The sequence below is a fragment of the Typopeltis vanoorti genome, chromosome 12 (genome assembly GCF_054136105.1).
Source record: "Typopeltis vanoorti isolate ZY-2024b chromosome 12, IOZ_Tvanoo_1.0, whole genome shotgun sequence".
NCBI lineage: Eukaryota > Metazoa > Arthropoda > Arachnida > Uropygi > Thelyphonidae > Typopeltis > Typopeltis vanoorti.
Window position 1 is genome coordinate 7,433,804 of NC_143560.1, and position 21,207 is coordinate 7,455,010.

General features: G+C 34.3%; 1 protein-coding gene across 1 annotated transcript in view; it reads right to left on the minus strand.

Moving 5' to 3' along the window:
* The window catches only part of LOC150100563 (cartilage oligomeric matrix protein-like), a 276,264-nt gene that overhangs the window by 127,834 nt on the left and 127,223 nt on the right, over window positions 1-21,207 (minus strand). Inside the window, exons 6-8 of the mRNA XM_090402123.1 lie at window positions 18,827-18,881; window positions 2,672-2,827; window positions 2,069-2,292 (exon numbers count right to left, since the gene is read on the minus strand). Coding sequence (XP_090258249.1) covers window positions 2,069-2,292; window positions 2,672-2,827; window positions 18,827-18,881 — 435 coding nt within the window. The remainder of the gene's footprint in view (window positions 1-2,068; window positions 2,293-2,671; window positions 2,828-18,826; window positions 18,882-21,207) is intronic.

Here is a 21,207-nt window from a genome sequence, read left to right on the forward strand (position 1 = left end):
GATTGTTCTTATAAAGCTGGTCAATATATTGACTACTTAATAATTTCACCTGAATACTTAAGAGAAAGGAGACAAAATAGAATTTGGTATCTGTTGGCGGGGGTGTGTGCGTGCGTGTGTTACTACTGACCTATAAATCGACTGGAAGTTTCAGGGAAAACAGTTTCCAAGACAACCAGTTTTACTACCGTCGTAAATTTCCCTCCCGAATGCAGCATGCCCACGCGACAGGCCGCCTCCACGCGAGTAGCTAATGGCTATGAAATAGAGTTGTAATGAGAGGAAGAAAACTTCCCGACACTTTAGCTTCACACTAAAGGCGACAGATAACGACAAATAAGTTAGCCCAGGAAATTTAAATCAACCTCTTAACTGCAAGAAGCGGCTTGCTAGCTGTAAACAAAGTACAGGATACAACTAAATAATGCCCTTTCTCTCTCCCACAAGCAGGAAGATCACCGACTACCCTTTTATATTTTTATTTTTTTTGTCCCGAACATACAAAAACACACGCAGTTTAAATGTGCCACTCAAAAGGCATAAATCGTAAACGTTGGCCAACTTTGACAATCTGAAGAAATTCTTTGTACGTAGCTCTCATCCTTCATACTGAAAAGCGATAACTCGGAACGTTTCAAAATGTGATAAATAGTAGACATCACTTAAGCCAGATCCGGTAGAAGTACGCAAAGACCACCACGGCATGAATAGCGTAAGATAGCACCTCACCCACACGATGTTCAGGTTACAGAAAAAATGCAAACGACTCGCGCTCAATCACTTTGCTTCTAGCCTAGCTTTCGATAAGGGCATTTGGAAATATTTTATTTAAAAACAATAATATAAAAAAAAAAAAACGTTTACTGTATATTATTGTGTCTTATTTTTAGAAGCTCGACTAAGTCGCTGCAGAAGTCACGTGATTTTAACTGTTAATTTATGAATTACGAAGTAAAGTAGGTTCCGTTAGGAGACTCACTTTCATTAAATTTTGTTTGTCGACTTCTATTATCCTTCTTAATGTTTATTATGCGTAAATCCAGACTGCGTTATTTTGTGGGTCTCTGGACAATCGCTTAGTTTTCCTTATGTTCAGCAATCTGTTCTGCTTGCAAACATGGAAATATTTTACTTTAGGATGTTCCAACATATTCATCTGTGAGTGCTTTGCTCGCTTTCAAGTCCCCTCGGCAATAAGATAATTGAAAAATATGCATAATGATTACCGTACGTGAAGGATAACTAATTTTGTATAATCGGATGGTGTTCTCTTAGGTCCCGAAGGTTTTAAACACGGTTTCAATTCTATTCTGGAGAACGTAAATATATTTTAAATGAAGATTGTTAATTATACTCGCGATGTATAATTACATGATCCTTCATGGTATTCTCATCGGAAGTCTGAAATGCAGTTTCCTGTCGATAAATTCCAAAATGAAATGTTTACGTTTTATTTATTTTTATCTTTGGATTTCATTTTAACATTGGAAATATCGGAAGTAACTTCAGCCAACATTCCTAACTAGATAATTATTTCAGGTTTTCATTCCTGTTGTCAAAGTTTGATCAAGTAGTAGTCTGTGGATGGATTTCATAACAACGACAAATAAAGAAAACCAATAAATAAATGACTTCTTTTTACAAAATCTAGAACTATAATTTCTCTACATTCTTTAAAACATTTAGGTAAATGTTTTAAACAATGTTTTAGAGAGCACTGTTTCATTTAGATAAATGAAACAGCGCCCTCTAAGCTGAGTATTCATTGCGAATCCTGTCCAGGAAAAAGAATTTTTATTAAATTATCAAAATATAATTTATAAAAATTATAAAAATTATAATTTTATAATTATTATAATTTTATTTAATTAATAAATTAATTAAATTTATTTAATTAATTAAATAATTTTATAATTATAATTATATTTTATATTATAAAAATTATCAAAATTATCAAAATAATTTTGTTCTAATTAAGTTTTGAATTGTTTTTAATGATTCCAACAGATAAATATACCACACTCATTTTTTTTTTAAATAATAGTTAAATAGCGTGCAGTTCAAGTACCTCGTCAATATCTTCGCAATAGCTGCCGTTTCCAGAGAAGCCTGGAGGACAAGGGCCGCAGATATATCCTGGAGTTGTTTCAATGTTGAGGCATTGTACGCCGGTCCAGCAGGGATTCTCGGAGCATCGATTAGCAGGTTTACATTTAATGCCATCGCCGGTGAAGCCATGCGGGCATGGTCCACATCTATAACTCCCATCATCAATATCGAAGCAGCGGACTCCTGAAATTAAACATTTTGATGTAACTTGGAAATAGAAAAATAATTAGTGATGGCTTATTCGTTTTTGTTGTAATTTGAATATCCAATCTGTAGTATGGTAATGTCATAGTTAAATACCAAATGATAACTGCTAGGTAAATGAAGTGACAGAGTCACCATTAATTACAAACTTTGACAGTATAATGTTTCATTGATTGATTTATTTAAATTACAACAAACATCTTCTTTAAATAATCTGTATTCCGCTGTTGAGGGGATTGCCTTCGTAGACACCCGTACATAAGATTTTTAAAGTCGCGTTCAATACTCTTCGTGTTATAAAAAAGTGAATGAAAGAATTTGTAATAACCTGACACTTTCAAGAAGTTATCGCCCTTACCTGGAAAGCACGGCTGATCGTTGCATGTAATCTGTCTGTCACATCGAATTCCATCGCCAACGTAGCCTTTGGGACATGCACCGCACCGGAAACCATCAGCCGTATCAGCACAAGCTACGCCAGGATAGCAAGGATTGTCTCGACAGTGTCTGTGAACTGGGAAGAAAACATATCGTAATGTATACATACAAGGTAAGTAACACACACACACACACACACACACACACACACACACACACACACACACACACACACACACACACACACACACACACACACACACACACACACACGCACGCGTGCGCGCGTATTGATACGAACAAAGTAAAGTTTGAACCTTATGCCAAGCAAATATTAAGATAATACTGCGACAATCTCAAAAGAAATGTAGCATTATATCGATGAAGTCTTGTAAAGCTTATAATTTATTCTACTAAAACTATCCGAGATAATAAAAAAAAAAACTTTTTTTCCTAATCAGTAACGAATTTATTAATAAATAAATTTACATATTAAAAATTGCTTTATTAAAAATATTTCATCCTCACCACGAACAAACACCAATAAGAAAAGTTTCGTATCAATAGCAACGACGAGCGCAAACGAATATCGGCGTTAGATGGCAGTGCATTTGTTTCGTGTAACGATAATTGAAAAAATATAATTCTTTTCATATTTTCAACAGTGACACTCGTTATAATTCAGCCTTGTATCTATAATAAATAAATAATTATATGTTATTTTAACAAAATACAATAAGATTTACAAAAATAGTTCACCAGGCACACACACCAATAATAAACGTTTCATATCTCACAGAAATAAGGCGCATAAGCTTACTAAAAATACACTGCCGTTTGAGCAGTTACAATTGGGAATGACGTAACGTGCAATGACAACAGTAAACGAATATGCGTTAAGTCGCAGTGCATTTGTTTCGTAATCTAAAACGTTAATCGAATAATTCCAATTATTACCTATTCAATCAATGTCAAAACATAAGCTGCAACATGTTGTATTGCATTTATATAATGTCGTAAGCATTATTATTATTTATAAACACAAACAAAATTTAAATTTTTTATTTTTTCCCTTGGGGTGCTGCAGTGTCGCAGTGCTTATGTACGGGCGCCACTGATGTAGATTTATTTTAAAATCGCTTCTTATGGAAAAACGGATTGTAAAGATATTTTGCTTCTATATTATCATGTATTACTCTCGGTTTGTTACTATTTTGCTATTCTAACGGATGTTTTCTTGTTACTGATTTTAAAGCATACAGAATATTGTATTTTTATACTATAAAATTGTAGTTTACAAAAAATAATAAACGGTAATTAAAATTACAAATAATATTCTCTGACCTTCGAATGAACGTTAGAGTCTGTAAGGCAAATACTAACTGTGGAATCCTGAAATGAGTATCGGAGAACTTTGGTGTTTTTCAAGAAATGTTCTGAGAAGCAGTATTCTTAAGGACTCAAAGAAAGAACAAAATGGGCACCCGATTCCATTGCACTGTATTAGAAAAAAGAGAAGAAATTTCTCTAAACTGTAGTAGCAAAAAAATAAAATAAATAATTTATTTATCTTCACACGGTACATACATTTATTATGGTACTTTTAAATAGTTCTTCAAGCTGAAATTCTAAGCAAGTAGGATTTATTTATTTTTTTTAATTAAAAATTGAAGGTTTGCAGAAAACCTAGAAAAGACATGTAATACAAGGGATTCGAGTATTTTAGCACTCCCAGTATCACACGGATCTTGATAATGGGAAACTAATTATGTTCAATAATGGTGAATGTAATCAAGAACAGTCCAGAGTGAGAGTTTCGATGAGATACGAGGGTGCTCTGAAAAGTTCGCAGCCTAACAATGAAAAACTAATTTGGAATTTCTAAATTATTTTTATTTTTAAACATAATCTCCCTTAAGAGTAATACATTTATTCCAGCGATGCTGCAGCGTCATTGTCCCGTCCCTGTAGTGGTTCCGAGTAAGATCTGCAAAATACCCCTCTACAGTTGTAATCACCTCTTGATTTGAAGAAAAACGCTCACCAGCGAGGAAGAATTTTAGTTTTGGGAAGAGATAGAAGTCAGAGGGAGCCAAATCTAGGGGTATAGGGTTGATGTTCCAACAATTCATAGTGTAGATCCCTTAATTTTCCCATTGCCCAAACACCTTTGTGGGCAGGTGCATTTTCCTGATGAAAGATGAATTTTTCTTCTGCGAAGTCTGGTAAAAGATCTGAATAATATTCCCCGGTTATTGTTTAATCATTTTCAAGATAATTAATAAACAAAATGCGTTTAGCATCCCAAAACACCGATGCCATGACCTTTCCTGCTAATGGAACCGACTCCGTCTTCTTTGGCGCTGAACAACCGGCTTCTGTCCACTGTTTTGACTGCTGTTTGAATTTTGCTGCGCAGGGCCCTTCGCAGGGCCCTTTGCACCCTTGGGTTGGTGCACCCTTTGCACCAACCCAAGGGTGCAAAAGGTGCACCGCATCCTTGCGACAACATTGATAGGGTGGCAAGAAACAAATATAAAATATTTATTTTGTGTAGCTAATATTTAATTTGGATTATATAATGCAGTATAATCATTAATAGTAATAACAGTCATTTCTTGGTATATCCTACATCGGAAAATTTAACTAATTTAATATTATTAACAATCCTTACTTTCAGATGTCAGACGGAAGAAAAAGATTTTCTGGAGTAGAATATAGAAAACGAAGAGCACAGAAAGAAAGAATAAAATGTAAAAAAATTTACGACTCCTATTTCCAATTATTTTGCATCTACATCTTCATGTACAGACAAATCTTCAGTTTCTCGAGAAAAGTTTGAAGATTCTTCTTCTTCTTCTTCTGTCATACATTTAACTGAAGATGCTATAGCTGCTAAAAAACGATGCTTAGAAAATTCATCTTTCACTTCTGACTCTCAACAGCTCACTCGGTTCACCGGAAGAAACAGGTGACAAAAGCGTGTGCCAATACAAGTATAACAACCGAAAACACTCTTATGAATTCTAGGCTTGAGCATGATTTTGATGATCCAGGAACGTGGCCTTTAAAAATAACTGATAATCTCAAAATGATTCTAATAGATGTTGGACCAAAACAAATATATGATATTGATTTTCCAAAAGATGAAAAAAAAATAGATCATTTTTAGCAGATTATTATTATAAACGATTGAGTAAGAACGAAAAGATATACAGAAATTGGTTATTGTATTCTAAATGCAAAAATTCAGTATATTGTTTTCCTTGTAAACTTTTTAACGATAAAACTAATGCGTTCAATGATGCAATTGGTTATCGCGATTGACAACATTTATCGAGAACATTAGAGCTCCGTGAAAAAAGTGAAGCACATAGCAAATGTTACAAGTCATGGATCGATTTAAAAATATCATTTATAAATAATAATACAATAGATACGATAAATGAACAATTAATAAAACTAGAAAAAAATCTTTGGAAATCAGTGATAGAAAGGATTATTTATACAGTTCAACTTTTAGCAGGACAAAATTTAGCTTTCAGAGGTAACAGTAATAAACCTATTGAAGATAGCTACGTTAATTTTTTAAAATTAATAGAAACTGTAGCAAAATTCGATAATGTAATGGCAAGTCATATAAGAACAAAATGCCACATTATTTAGGCGAAAAAATGCAAAATGCAATAATTTCAATAATAGGAGAAAAAATAAAATCTAATATTGTTAAAAGGCTATTTTTAAATGCTAAAATTAAATAAATATTACGCTATCACTTTAGACACCACTCCAGACGCATCTCACGAAAATCAATTAAGTATTGTTGTAAGATTTGTTTACCTCGATAATGATAAAAGAAATAGAAATCAGAGAACACTTTTTAGGATTTTATTCAATTACTAACTCAACAGGCGAAGGTTTAACAAATTTTGTTGTAGATTTTTTGCAATCAGAAAATATAAATCTTTACGATTTACGTGCTCAAGCATATGATAGCGGGGCAAACATGAAGGGCAAAAATCAGGGTCTCCATAAGAGAATATTAGATATGAACCCGAGAGCATTTTACGTACCATGTGCCGCTCATACGCTTAATCTAGTTGCAAATGATGCTGCAAGTGTTCCGCGTGAAATAGCAAATTTTTTTTCATTAATTTAGGAAATATAAAAACCGGATGCAACACTTGATGCAAAAACCGGACGTAAGTATGTCGTATGTCTACAACAATGAAAATGTTGATAGACCTAAAATTATTTAACGGATTGTAGAACAGATGAGGCATTCAAAAATATGTTAGGGGAAGCAACCGAAATTGCAAATGCAGTGGATTGTGATCCAATTTTTCGTTGTATGCCAATAGTCAGACCTCGGAAAACAAAAAGATTATTCTCGTATGAAAGTGAAGATAAAGTTATTGAATCGCAAGAACAAAATTTCAAAGTCAATTTTTATTTAATTATAATTGATAGAGCTATTTCAAAACTTGATGAAAGATTTACATTATTGAAAGAACATAATGATGTTTTTGAATTTTTAAATGACATTTATTTATTAAAACCAATGGAGAAAAAAGAAAAATTAAAATATTGTGAAGATTTGGAGATAAAATTGACAGATGGTAAAGATTCTGATATAAACTCCCATCGGAATTATGCGAGGAAATAGAAAATATTTTAATCTATCTTAATCCGAATGTGAACGCATTTTCGGTCCTTGAGTATATATTTTCGAATGATCTTCTTAGTGTTCTCCCCAATTTGTCAATAGCACTAGGAATTTATTTAACAATGCCTGTGATTGTTGCAACTGGCGAAAGATCCTTTTCAAAGCTGAAAATTATAAAAAATCATCTCCGTAATACAATAACACAGGATATAGACTCAACAATTTAGGTCTTATTAGCATAGAACATAAATTGCTACTAATTTAGATATGGAGGATATAATAAATGATTTTGCTACAAAAAAATCACTTCCAGTAAATTTTACATTAAAGGCATGTGCAATTAATCTTGTTTATATTAAGAAATAATTGTTCTTCTTTTTTTGTTTGTTTGTTTTTGAAAAAATGTCAAAAACAACTATACGAAACTACGTATTCTATATTTTTAATAAATAAAACATGTAACTTTTGGTTAGCATTAATTGTTATTTTCTTTATTGCAGTAAATGCTACATGCAATTTCTTTTAGTTATTTTTTTAAGGGCGACCGATTAAAGTTCTCACCCGGGCGACAAATACCCTTGGCGCGCCCCTGCTGCTGCGTAATGGTGAATCCAAGTCTCATCCATAATAATAAATTGACGCGCAAAATCAGTTTTATTCTTGTTAAAACGCTCCAAGCACTGTTCAGAGATTTTCATGCGAGTGCGTTTTTGATCTGCTGTGAGCAAGCAGGGCACCCATCTTACGCAAAGCTTTTTCATTTGCAATTCTTCATGCAAAATATATCCTACACGTTCTTTTGAAATGCCTATAGTCTCTGCAATTTCACGCACTTTGACTGGCCGGTCATTCAATACCATATCGTGCACTTGATCAAAGATTTCTGGTGTTTTGACACTTTTTGGACGTCCTTCACGTGGATCATCTTCAAGGCTAGTCCGACCATGTTTAAACTCAAAAGCCCATTTGTTAATTGTCGAAAACGAAGGAGAAGAGTGCCCATGAACGTTTATGAACTTCAAATGAATTTCTTTTGGCGTTAAACCCTCTTTTACAAAGAATTTTATAAGCGCACGATACTCAATTTTATCCATTTCAAGGGCAACGCTTTTGCTTCATGCAGCTGCATAAAACAAACTACTTGATAGAATGACTTGCAATTTCACGTGGATGTTTATGACAGATGTACAACTTAGAAAAAAAATCGCGCCGATAGTATCGCCATCTGTGCTCGAGGCCGAGAACTTTTTAGACCACCCTCGTATTCTAAGCCGATATACAATATTATTTACTGTCATTATGGTTATTTTTTTAATTTGCCTATTCTATTTATGCCGAATTTTAAACTGCTTTTCAATTACAAACGGACTAACACATTTAAGTGAAACAAGCTTAATCATATACTTTTGGAGTTTAATGAACTTCTCCAAATGAAACAGAATTCAAGCTGGCGATCAATAAAAATAAAAAGACAAAGAAAGAAAAATAATCCTATCGATGATAATTCTTCTCTAATCCTTCTATTAAAATTATTTTGTAGTTTTTAACACTACATTTTAGTCAACGTATGGTGTCATTTGATCAAGAATAGGGACGTAATTATTTCCGCTTTTTCATAAACCCCCACCTGTCGTCCGTTACATTTTCCCACGTGACCATTACGACATAAAGCTAGCAATAACATCCCTATACACTGAAATAATAACGCCAATTACTTGTTCTTCCTTTCATTTTCTTGTAGATTAATAAATATCGAGTACCCAGTAATTCCTTTTCAAGATGGAATCAGTTTAAAAAGGAATCGATGATTCTGAATTGGCATTTTGTGACGACTAAAAATAGCGAGCGAGAAGGTAAATGCATAAAACCTTAGGAGCAAGGGAATGACAGATTATACTAAAATCTAGAATGTAAAATTATTTATCTTAAAACTCTAAATGCATCGCCAAAGATTTTTAACTAAAGCGCAACGCCTGTGAAATATTTCCAAGAAGATTAGTAGGTCCATCGCCAGATGGCTTATCTTCGACTTGCATATTTAGCTAAAATCCAGGATTCTCTAAAGTTTAAAATACAATACAAATGTTACGCAAAGATAAACAGAAAGGGACCAGTTTGTTAAACCTCGCATGAAAGCTAAAGCATGCTACATTGCTCCGTATAATATCATTTAAAATTGCTAATATATTAGCTTCACGAAGCCATTATGTTTACGCACATAACTTGCTTTAATCTATTCAGCTGTTTTCTAACTTCTAAATTTAAGATGACGTAAAAACTGTTCCCAAACTTCGACAGGAGCTGGGCTATTTAAGTATGTTTTGAAAAGCGATGCCGTATGACGCATTAAAGATACTCCACAGATTTTTAATACAAAACCCTGGATGCTGTAGAAGGTAATCCGCCAACGCGAGATCATGCCTCTCCAATTTAGTATTAATAGGAATGTTAAGTAATGAGCGGTTTGCTACGTAGCCGGTGTTATACAGTAGGCGTAATTTATCACGCATTATGCATGGTTATTACGCCTACATTACTTGCTTAATGCGTGATTTACTTTTTTGCTACCTCTCTTTATTATTTTCGTGGAATCGATTGAGATCCCATAGTAGATAAATGAGAAATCGTCATAGCAACGCATGGTTGTCGATGTCAGAATATACTTAACACATAATATATCGAAAATAATGTTATATTTATGTCATTAATGCTATTATTTGCATAATTATTCCGCATTGAATTGTGTTTTAATATTTCATACTGTATCTTCCGCTGTGCAGCTCAGTGGATGTGGCGTTTGCACACCACAGCGCTTGACCGCACGAAGAAAGACTTGATTTCGAATCTATTCGGCGACTAGAGGAAATTTTTCTAAGCCTTTTTTTAGACCGAGTTAGTCGATTTCTGGCACGGGCAAGTGAGTTTTTCTCCCGGAAACTCGGATTTTTCTTCCTAAACTCAAGAAAATCGACCGTAGAGCTCACACTATTTCAGACATTAAATATATTGTGATGGAGTTAGGGACAACGAGATGGCGGCACTTGTTGAGCCGCCTCTTCACTGTGTGCCGCTTATTTAGTGATAGGATTAAGGCGTTAGCTGATTTTTTTTTACTGCATCTCCGCAAGCGTAGTCGGTAGCAATGACGTCTTTTCTTGGAAACCGTTCAGTTTCCTTACCAATATAGGAGGCACATTTATGAGAACGTTGATTTCTCTCCACCCCCACACATAAAAAAGAAGACAAATCGGGCTCAGAATACACTCATTGATAACCAACTGAATATAAAACGAATGTTAGGTTTATAGAAACAAAATTATATATACGTAACAGAGTGTTTTACGGGAGTTAATGTGTCTGCTGTACACAAACAATGTAAGTGAAAATTTCACCACTAACCAACAGCGAAAATTTAAATTATCTTCTGATGCCTACGAAATAAATCTCATCTTTTCGTGTTAGACTCAATGTCCTGCCACGGCCAAATGAATTCGCCACGGGTTCCGATCTAAAAAGTACCAGCATTAAAATTTATGACGATTCTATAGAAAAGACGTAGGGAATGTGTTATGCGGGTTGGGTCACAAGGTCACTCGAATATGTTTGCTTGTGGCTAGAGTAAGTGATTTAAATAAATTTATGTCGAGGGGAAAATGGTAAAAATTTTGAGGCCTTCGTGTTAGTGGAAAGAAATGATCTAAGGTTGTTTAAAAGATTAGAAGACTATTTTGGCACTTATATTTATCTCTGGTCGAGAGTTTAAAATGTTAACTTTTTTAAATTAATTTGAAACCAAGAAATTTATAGTCCAAGTAATGGCAGCTAATTGAGTTTTAAGTAGGTCATGCGCTGCAAATAACTGTCGGTTTATTAATGGAAATATTACTAATCAACAATTGCTTAGTGACGATGATACTAGTTAGCTAACACTGTGAAATCCATAACGTTTTAAAAGACATGACATTAAAATTAATTACGTTTAATTTTAGCCATAGTTTTTTTTTTAAATACATTATATTGAATGACATTTAATTAAATCTATAACCGATCGATGATACCATACAAAGTACTTTAGAATGTACTTTGTATGGTATCATCTACTAATATACATATACATGAAGCTTAAAGAATAAGCTTATACAGGGTGGTTCAAAATTCCACGTGCAAACTTTGAGGGGAGGTATAGAACATCAAAATCAACCCTATTCACCTAGGAAAGCATGACCGGAAACGCCACTAACAGGGACACAAAGATACAGAAATAACACAAGGCAGTACGTAGTGTAAAAAACTTTATTAGGCGTAACTGAACAGTTCAACAGTAGTTGGATACATATGGTGAACGAAATGCATGTCTGCTATCTCAGCGTTCGTAAAACGACGCATGTTCTTCGTACGACGTCGAAAGCTTGAATGAAGAAGTCTCAATTGCTCACCTGGAGCGATGGCGAACAGTGCCACCTATCACTTTCGGGTGGAGTTTCCGGTCATGCTTTCCTATGTGAATAGGGTTGATTTTGATGTTCTTAACCTCCCCTCAAAGTTTGTACGTGGAATTTTGAACCATCCTGTATAGATTAAATTATTAACTGGTGAAGTTTAGCTGCATATCAGTTTCATTAGATATATCTGAAGAAGGCAGGGACCAGTGATTTATTCTACATTTCATCACAAATAAATTAAAAGACATTCGCGAACCCTAAAAAGTTTAAAGCATAAAATACAGTATTTTGGGAAGATCGGTAGCCCATTGATGTAACCTCATCCTTACGTTGAGTACGATCCATTTATTTCATAAAAGAGATTAAAAAATAAATTTTCATAACGTTGGCAATTCATTAACGTCCATGTAATAGGAAATATTTAAAGTAGTCGACGAATCCGATTCTTTTTAATTAACATATTATTTGCACCTTGAATAGATCATAAAATGCCCAAAACGCCCCAACTTTAATTACATGAATATTAAACCACGTGAATGCATTTTTTTTTAATCCTTCATTTCGGATTACTGCATAAAGGCTTTTTTCTCCGACAAGCAGACAAAATACAGTAACTTTGCTAACTAGAAAAGAAAAATGAACGGTCAGCATTTCTTGAATTAATTCGGAGCAGCGAAAACTAATTAGTTACCACGTCTGCTGATTACAAAATAAAAAGTGTTAATAGCATTAAAATCTAACATTTGAGACGTTAGCGAATGACCATCTCAACTTGTAACGAGCCAACAATATTCATATAAATGCTTCTGAGAGTATCAACGTGTGCAAGCAATGTAAACCCTTTACCACTAACAATTCACTGTGCAATTACAGCGTTGGTACAAACATCGATTGTCATTTTTCACTGTAGTCATAATAGCCTAATTTTCTTTTCTAGAACCAACACTTTATTTTTATTGTTATTATCGTTAATATGCGCCTTTCACGAAAAAGCAGAAGTCCATTATGGTAGGAATGGTTTCTAATCTTGCGAATGTAACAATCGATAGCTACAAACCTTTAGAAAAAATAAAGTAAAAAAAAAAATCCATCAAAAATCCCTTTTCTGAAATCCCATTCTCATCATCCTTGTAAGAAGAATCCATTATACCTCGCTTCTATCCCATTACTCCAGTTTTTCATCGTCATTTATTATATTAGCAGTATTTATCTTTTTTATTGTTTTTATCAAATTTTCATTTCGTAGACAAAATAGCCATCAAAATACTACCTCTTCATCATATCTTAATTACAACACTCTTAAAATGTATTTAAATATTAAATCAATACTCTTAAGACGTTTGATAACTCTCCTTTGATATTTAAATACATTTAAGACAACGATCTTCTCAATATATTATCGTTCTTATGTATATTCGTGTGGATTCTATCTTAACAACTAACACTTCTTTTAAATGAGTTCTAATTTTCTTCTGTCATGTTTTATTATAGCTGTTTCGGTTGCCACGTGTGACGGACTCTTCTTCTAATTTGTACACTTCCGCTTAGTGGAAAGAAAGCAGGCCCACTGTGGCTTACTCATAATTGCGACCGCTGTGCATAGATAAAACACGAGCACCAACAGAATTACCGTATCTACATAGTTCCAGGCTTTTGCATCAGAAGCCTGCAAGAACCACTTTGGAATTCTAAAGAAAAATAACGCGGCTTCCTTTACGGCTTTGCCCTTCCGCCATATATTATTCATTCTGGCATCTATCTTGATGGCCAAGATAAAACAGACACAGTGAAATTTCTTAGGAATTCCAAATTCCAAATAATTCTTATCTGCCTGATGTTTTTTCCAAGCAACACACACACACACTTTCTCTACCCACATGTCATTGTATTTTTCGATGTCACGTAAAACTCCGCCCAGCAGAACATAATTTTAATTTATCCGCTCATTCTTCGTTCTTGTGGCCTCGTTGCGATGAATAATTGCACTTGAGAATAAATTCATGCTTGGCCAGAAACTCCATGGTCTTCATTGTTATCTGTCTTCTTACAGTCGTCTACGTTTCCGTATTGAGCTGGCCAATTGGAATGCCGCCATAGAAATTGCAACATAGGTGAAAGGAAAACACGGAAAATTATGTTTTAATTTCTCTCCTGTTGCGTCTCATTTTATTTATTTTTATTTTTGTTTCGTCCCCTACCGGTCTGTGAATACATCGTAATGAAAAATTGCAAATAAGTTATCGTAATTACTAGGCATATTTGGCGTATTAAATGAGGGAATAAAAAACTTAAGACAAAAATAATAATGACGAAAGCTCTTGTGAAAGATTAGATGCAAAAAAAAAAAAAAGCCTGTTTGCGTACTCTGCTATCACGCCATGGAAATATTCACCAACCCATCCTTACCCAATGCAAGCCAAAATCGATGGTTTTGTTGTCCGACATTTGCAGAATGCAGACTAAAACAGGGGAACAGTATTACTTTCACTGTTCCAATACCTCAAAGCATTGTAATACGAATAGATACGTCCTTTAAAATCATTTGTTTGTTGCTATCTGGTTCCATCATCTCTAACCCTATCTTAGATTGTAATATTATTAACTTTTACGTAGGTAAGATGTACACAATTACTTACAAACGAATCAAACACAAATGCTCAAAGAAAAAGGCCTAAATACTAACAACCTTCTTTCATCCTCTAAACAGGTTATTTGTTATACCGATGGGTCGTCAGACACCGATTAATGGAGGCGCTGGTGTTCTCCTTCTACTCCCGAAAGGTGAAAAGCTTTCAATAAAAGTTGGATCTGGGAGAATTGCTTCCAATTTTACCAGCGAACTTTGCGCAATAAATAAAGCACTCGAAGCCTACTTAAAATTATCATCATCTCAACAATCTGAGGAAATTATAATTTACAGTGACTCGAGATCAGCTATGGAGGCAATCAAAATGGCAATACGAAGCTCACGCAAGACATCCATAAACTCTTAAATCAACTAAAGTGTTTAGGAAAAAGTTACATTTTACAATGGATTCCTTCTCATGTAGGCGTTGATTACAAAGAAGCAACTGATAAATTAGCAAAAGAGGCCAAAGAACTCAACCAAGAAACTCACATGATAACTCTTGCTGAAATTAGTTTAACTTTAGCAAAAGTTAAACTAATTCCACTGAAATCAGTGATACAAGATCAAATTCCCGAAATCGATGCTGACAGAAAGACCTCCACCACGATAGCAAGACTACGAACAGGACATTATAGAGGAATGAAGATCAACACAGATGATACGAGAACATATAGAAACTGCAACGACTGCCCCAATACTGAACTGACACCCACTCACATCTTTACCTGTCCAGCAATTACAACAGCCTTGCAAGAAATAGATCTTAATCCTGAACAACAGCTCTATACAAACAAAATCATCGACATAGCCAAAGCATTTCAAAGAGCACACGGAAACATCTAAGACTCTTCAAAGGACAAGACAACAACAACAAAATTATTAACTTAAGAAAGAGATAAAATATCGTCTGCTGAGTTATTTTTTTAATTAAAAAAATTCCTCTTACGTAATTTGAACGTAGATCGTTTGTAAGTAATTGTGCACATCTTACCTACTTAACACTTTCATTGCCAAGCTGAAAATTGGAATTTCGTGTGGTGGCCAAATTTTTTTTTTTTTTTTATTTAGTTAGCGACGTCCACGCGATAACGCGGGATCGGCCGTTTGGTGAGAACTCGCATCGCGCAATACCGCGTGATTGGCGATGAACGTGTTAAAAGAAGAACCTAATTTCGGCAAAGAAATGTTATATAACACTCGCATATTGTAGCTCAAGCAAAACTTCTTATTCTGTAGAGAGATAATATACTACTGAAATATAGTAAAATTTATTATTACTAGTAGTAATAGTAGTAGTAATTTATGAAAATATTATTAAATTATTAAAATACAAAATACCTGATTCGATTCTCGTGACGAAAGGAACCTTTATATGGACTTTTCAATTGAAGGTGAGTTAACCAATCTCATAAGAAAGTAACAGGATTTTTCTCCAAGAAACTTGGTGTTTTATCACGCATACAGGCAAATCGGCCATAGTACACGTGCAATTTATAGACAAAAAATACCACTAGTGGAGGTAGATAGCATTGTGTGTGTGATTGGTGAATTGTGGCATAGTGTGTGGATGAAAATTTAAGTGGTGTAGGATAGTCAGTTGTGTGGAGTAGAGTGCCCTCCTATGAGTCATTGAAATCCTTGGAGATGTCATGTAATAATAATAATTATCTTTATAATAATAATCTTCATGTAAGCCAAACACTGGCTTCGAAAGATGTATATAGAAAACACATCTTCGAAAGAAAATGTATTCTATGTGACAGCAGCATTCAATGTTTGGATGAATTTGAAATCTGAGTGTTAGTAGGTTGGTGCAGAATGAAAAGAAGTGGCAAAAAGTACGCAGAGTTTTTTGGTATCTCCAGAAGCCATGGCGGAAATGCGATTGTGGCAGGAAAGCCTGGAGGAGGTCAAAGTAAACGTGAAAGTGAGGAGATCAGAATGTAAGGCATTAGTTATGGAAGATCTTTCGGTTTCTAATGTCTGTGCACTACATAGTGTGCCAAATGAAGGAAAAATGGAATGTACTGTCATCAGCATAGCTATGAACTATACTACTACTATTATTATGCTTATGATTGTTATTATTATCATCCAGTGTGACCACGCCCTGCTTATTGTAGGTCTGAAGGGGCTTGAAAAGGTTTCATGTTTGTTCTTTGAACATGATTTCCAGATTATTCGAAAAATAAATATTTTTTAAATCTCTTATAATGTCATAAATAGTGCTACTCCAACTACCTAAATTTGTTTCGCTGTTTTGTGTTTATTCATCATAACACGATATCACTTAAACTAAGCAATTCGAAGAATTTTACCCTTTATGGTTTTTAGAGCATTCTGTCCAGTAACTTCTGGCCAAACTTTACCCATTGCACGTGACAGATTCCTAGCTAATAACACGCAAATTGCTCACAGATTATCTTGCAGGTTGAGGCTTTATAAATTAAATTGTCCAAGTTCAATGTTATGGTTAATTTATGTTAAATTTGTCCAACATTCTAGAATAATGCTATATGTATTAGAAAGAACTAGCTGGAAAAGATCTAAAAGAAAAGCGTCAAAAACGGATTTCTGGTGATGAACTGTAGAGTTTAAGTGAATCTAATCCATTAGGCAGTATTCAATTCACAAAATATTCCGACAAAATATCTAATTTATATTTTATGCCATATATTTTGTGTCACGTATCTAAATACAAGTAAAAATAAGAGGATCGCACATGCACAAACACACATTGTAAAGAGTAGTGGTTGAGATGGTGCTGATAACTGTAACAGAGGAGATTCTAAACGCCACTTAGATAGCAAAAATAGGACCAACGCTCACAGACAGAAATCCAGTCCCAAGAATAGAATGCTTGTGATTAATGCCTAGATTTATAGGAAGCATGTAAGAAGTAGGTTTTGCCATACAAGATGATCGCACAGTGACTCTCTGCATATCACTAAGATCAGGTTGATGCCCAAATATAATCGATGTTCAGGAGATCCTGTTATGTCCTTCCACTGTATGAAGTACCTACAGTTGATAATATGTAAACTGCCTGGGAACAGTCGGTAGATGTTGCTGTTTCCCACTGGACTTTGTCCGAAGTAGTGCACATTACAACGAAAATGTGAAAGGTTGCTGCAGAGTGGCTTTCAACAATCTCACCGAGTATTTCATTGTTCTCTTCCCCTGGACCTCTCCAGCAGTCACATACATTGTCCTTTCGCGAAATGGATTTTTATAGATGAGTGTCATCTCTCATTTGTAAACATACTCACAATGCGGGTAATTTTAGTTGGTCCACTTCAGTGGCTCGTCTACGGGTCCACTAATTGTTTTCCCCTGAGTGGGTGTTCAGATACGATTCCATCCAAACTTCAATTATCACCACCATGTGTACCGAAGTGTTCAGGGGATGTTTTTCCCAACTATGACTGTTGTCAGTACTTTCCATCCAACCAATTAAATCTAAATATTTTTGGATTTCTGTGCAAAGATCGTTTGTGGTATATTAGAAAGTGCATCTGTTACTACCAGACGCATTCCCTAATGTTTGATTAAACACACGATTCATTTATTTTTACTTTTTTTTTCTACAAATGAAAAATTCCTAAAAGTATTTTTCTTTCTGATATCTACTTTTATATCCTACTTGAAGAAAAATTAGCTATTTGTTTCAAGCGAAATCTGTACTACAGCCGTCCTCTTAGATTGATACTAGTTGCAATTCAATGGAAGTAAAATATCTTTTGAAATTTTTCTAGCTCTTTTACTCAAGGTTTAAGAGCCCTTAATCCTTAAATTAATTGGATATTCTACTTCATTCTTTGCATCAACTTTCCTCCGTTTAAAAGAAGTTGGAAAGCACAGATTTCCACTTTTTACCTCTTAGTGAATAATAGGATGTCAACACGTGCGTGAACCTATTAAACTCAAATGAAGTGGTATTGGAGAGGGCGTACTTATCCGTATTCAGGCATCTCCAACAATTCCATTAACTTTTTTCTTACGCGTTTTGTTCTTTTTTATTCGTTTTCATTTTTCATCCTACTTGCGTTACTTTAAACAAAAGATCTAAAGCCTTTGAAGAGCACGAATTCGGGAAGATTATTTTGACTTCAAACCGGCACACAAAGACCAGTTTTATACGAAGCTTTTATTCGTGTTTTTAAACAGATTAATTGGCCACAAGACGCTACTTAATCAAACCAACCTGACGAAGACCAGTAGTTCGAACTGTGTAGTGAGTAGGCATAAATGTACTTATATTCTAAATTCCTTGAACTAAATTAACGACACGTTTCAACGAAGGACGTATGTACTGGATTGCTTAATCCAAGGACACAAATACCGGGATCGAAACGCAGCCAACGATCTTTAACCTCAGAGTGTAGAAAAGATACTTACTACGACACATTTCGCACCTCTCGAGTGTCTGACGAAGTAATCGAGTTTCTTGAGCCTGCAAAAAACAAAGATGCAGACTAATAAAGCGTGAAGAATTTAATTCATGAGCAGAGTAATTATTAAATAATTCAAATATAGTTAATTCTACCAGTTCTAATGTCTAACGTATGTATTTATGTTTTCAAAAGCTTGCATGAGTATTGTACTGAACTAGAGGTGCGATTAAAATATTTAATAGGTAGAAAAATTTATTAAGATTATGGAACAGAAAAATCACTGGATTCTCATATAAACATTGATAATAAACTAATACCATAATAGCCGGCATAAGACTTTTTCCCTTTAGACAATATTAGACCAAATCCAGCTCTAAATATGAAAGATTATTTGTTGGCTATAATTGGTGTACATATCTTCGTTGTGTCTCCAAATTGCTCTGCCATAAAAAGACGTTTTGATTGTTCTATGTAAAAACAGATGGATTAGACTGTATTTTGTAAAGTTACATCAGAGCCAGTCATAGCATGACAAAACCTTATTCTAAGGTTTTATCTAACATTCAATAAGTGCTTTCGCCCACTCACATGCAATGGGACAATCAGTGCATGCTCTTACATGCTCTTACTTTCTTGTGCGAAGAGACAGAAAATGAGATATGTGAAAATCGGTGTGTGTGAAGCGAAAATCGGTGTGTGGAAGGAAACATTCCACTGTATATTCTTTCAGCTGCATCAGTGAAGTGCGTTAGGCGTTTAAGTAAAGTCTCTTAAGAACATAATGGATGTAAAGTTCGATGGAGGGAGATAGATATTTTTATTATTTTTTTTTTTTTATTTAACTTGTTAAAATATACATTAGAAGATAGGCAACAAAAGGACTATTTACATATCATAAGTATATAAGTATATATATTACAGAGAAGGAAACATTTTCCTTTTGGATATACAATAGAAAATACAATAAATGAATCAAATTACAGTTCAGTTTCACACATAGTTATCTTTCAGATGAAGTGTATTGTCGTCGCAATCCAGAACAGGGTGCCAGTTGGATTCCACTCCTCTATGAATTTCGCGACAGTTCTAGAGGGAAACAGATAGATAGGTAGATAGAGAGAGAGAGATATATATAATGAGGGCCAAAGCAGCATTGATGACACTACATTGAAACAAGCTGTGAAACAGAAGAAAAGAAGTAGAATGCATTTTTTTTTTCAAATCCTAGGATGTAGATACATTTTTACAATTGAATTTGAGAAATAGGATTAAGAATATTTTTAATATGAACTTCCTTATTACGGTTGCACTGATAACGTAACATTGAGATATAATTCTGTATTACAGTGAATGCTTCTAACGTAAACACTTTGACAACTCTAATAACCATAGATATAAAAGTTCAAAATTTTAATCAATGGTGGCCAAAATTCCCATCCTTTACTATGAACATAACAGCGTTGTATCCAAAGTGGAGAACAAAAATAGATGGTTGATCTCCATTTCACCAATAGAAACAACTTTAAATATCGATCTATTCTATTCAGACGATTCCAAATATTTCAAGATGTTCATAATTTCAATTGCTTGTCTTACCAGTAATATAAATTAAGATGTCTGAGTGGACAAGACGCCATCCTGAAATGTACGCGCCCAGGATTTTAAATCTAATAGAAGTAACAACAAATACACAGGATTTGTAGTAGAATAACTCACTTGTAAAACTGCACGGATATGCTGACATTGAATAGCAAAGTTGTTTACTGTCAGTGAATACCGATTATTTAAAGCAGTCAGCAACTGTACATTCTGCTCTGAGCTAACATTGTTTTTATTTATTCATTCCAAAAAGTTACTACTTCAGCAATATTACACTTCATTGTAATTTAAGACATAATTTAAGCTTTCGAAAGGCCATTCTCTTGTACAGAAATAAATGATTGAAGCCACAGTCCTCTTCTAAAGATAACTAATCTTAAATCTTTAATGGCTTCTCACTCAACAAATTTATATGCTTGAATTGCAGAATTTTCAAACGTTGTTTCCCAAACTCTGCGTAATGAATTTTCCATAACTTGTAAACAGATCATTTTCTGGAAGCCACAGCCGTTAAAAACTCGTGAATTACAATATAATAAACTCAGGTGTTCGACTAACTCTAAGGGGTAAGCAGCGTTGGAATACGAGTAATGACGTTCGCCCTATCAGCTAAAATGAGGTGATTATTATAAAAATAAAAGAAATATACAGGGTGGCCATAATATAACTCTCCCTCTTTGGAGGCATCTGTAGCTAAAACCAATAAACGGGATGAGACCAAACTTTATATTGAAACTTTTGAAGGCATGGGGAGGTGATTTCCTCGGGGAAAAAAAAAAAAAACAA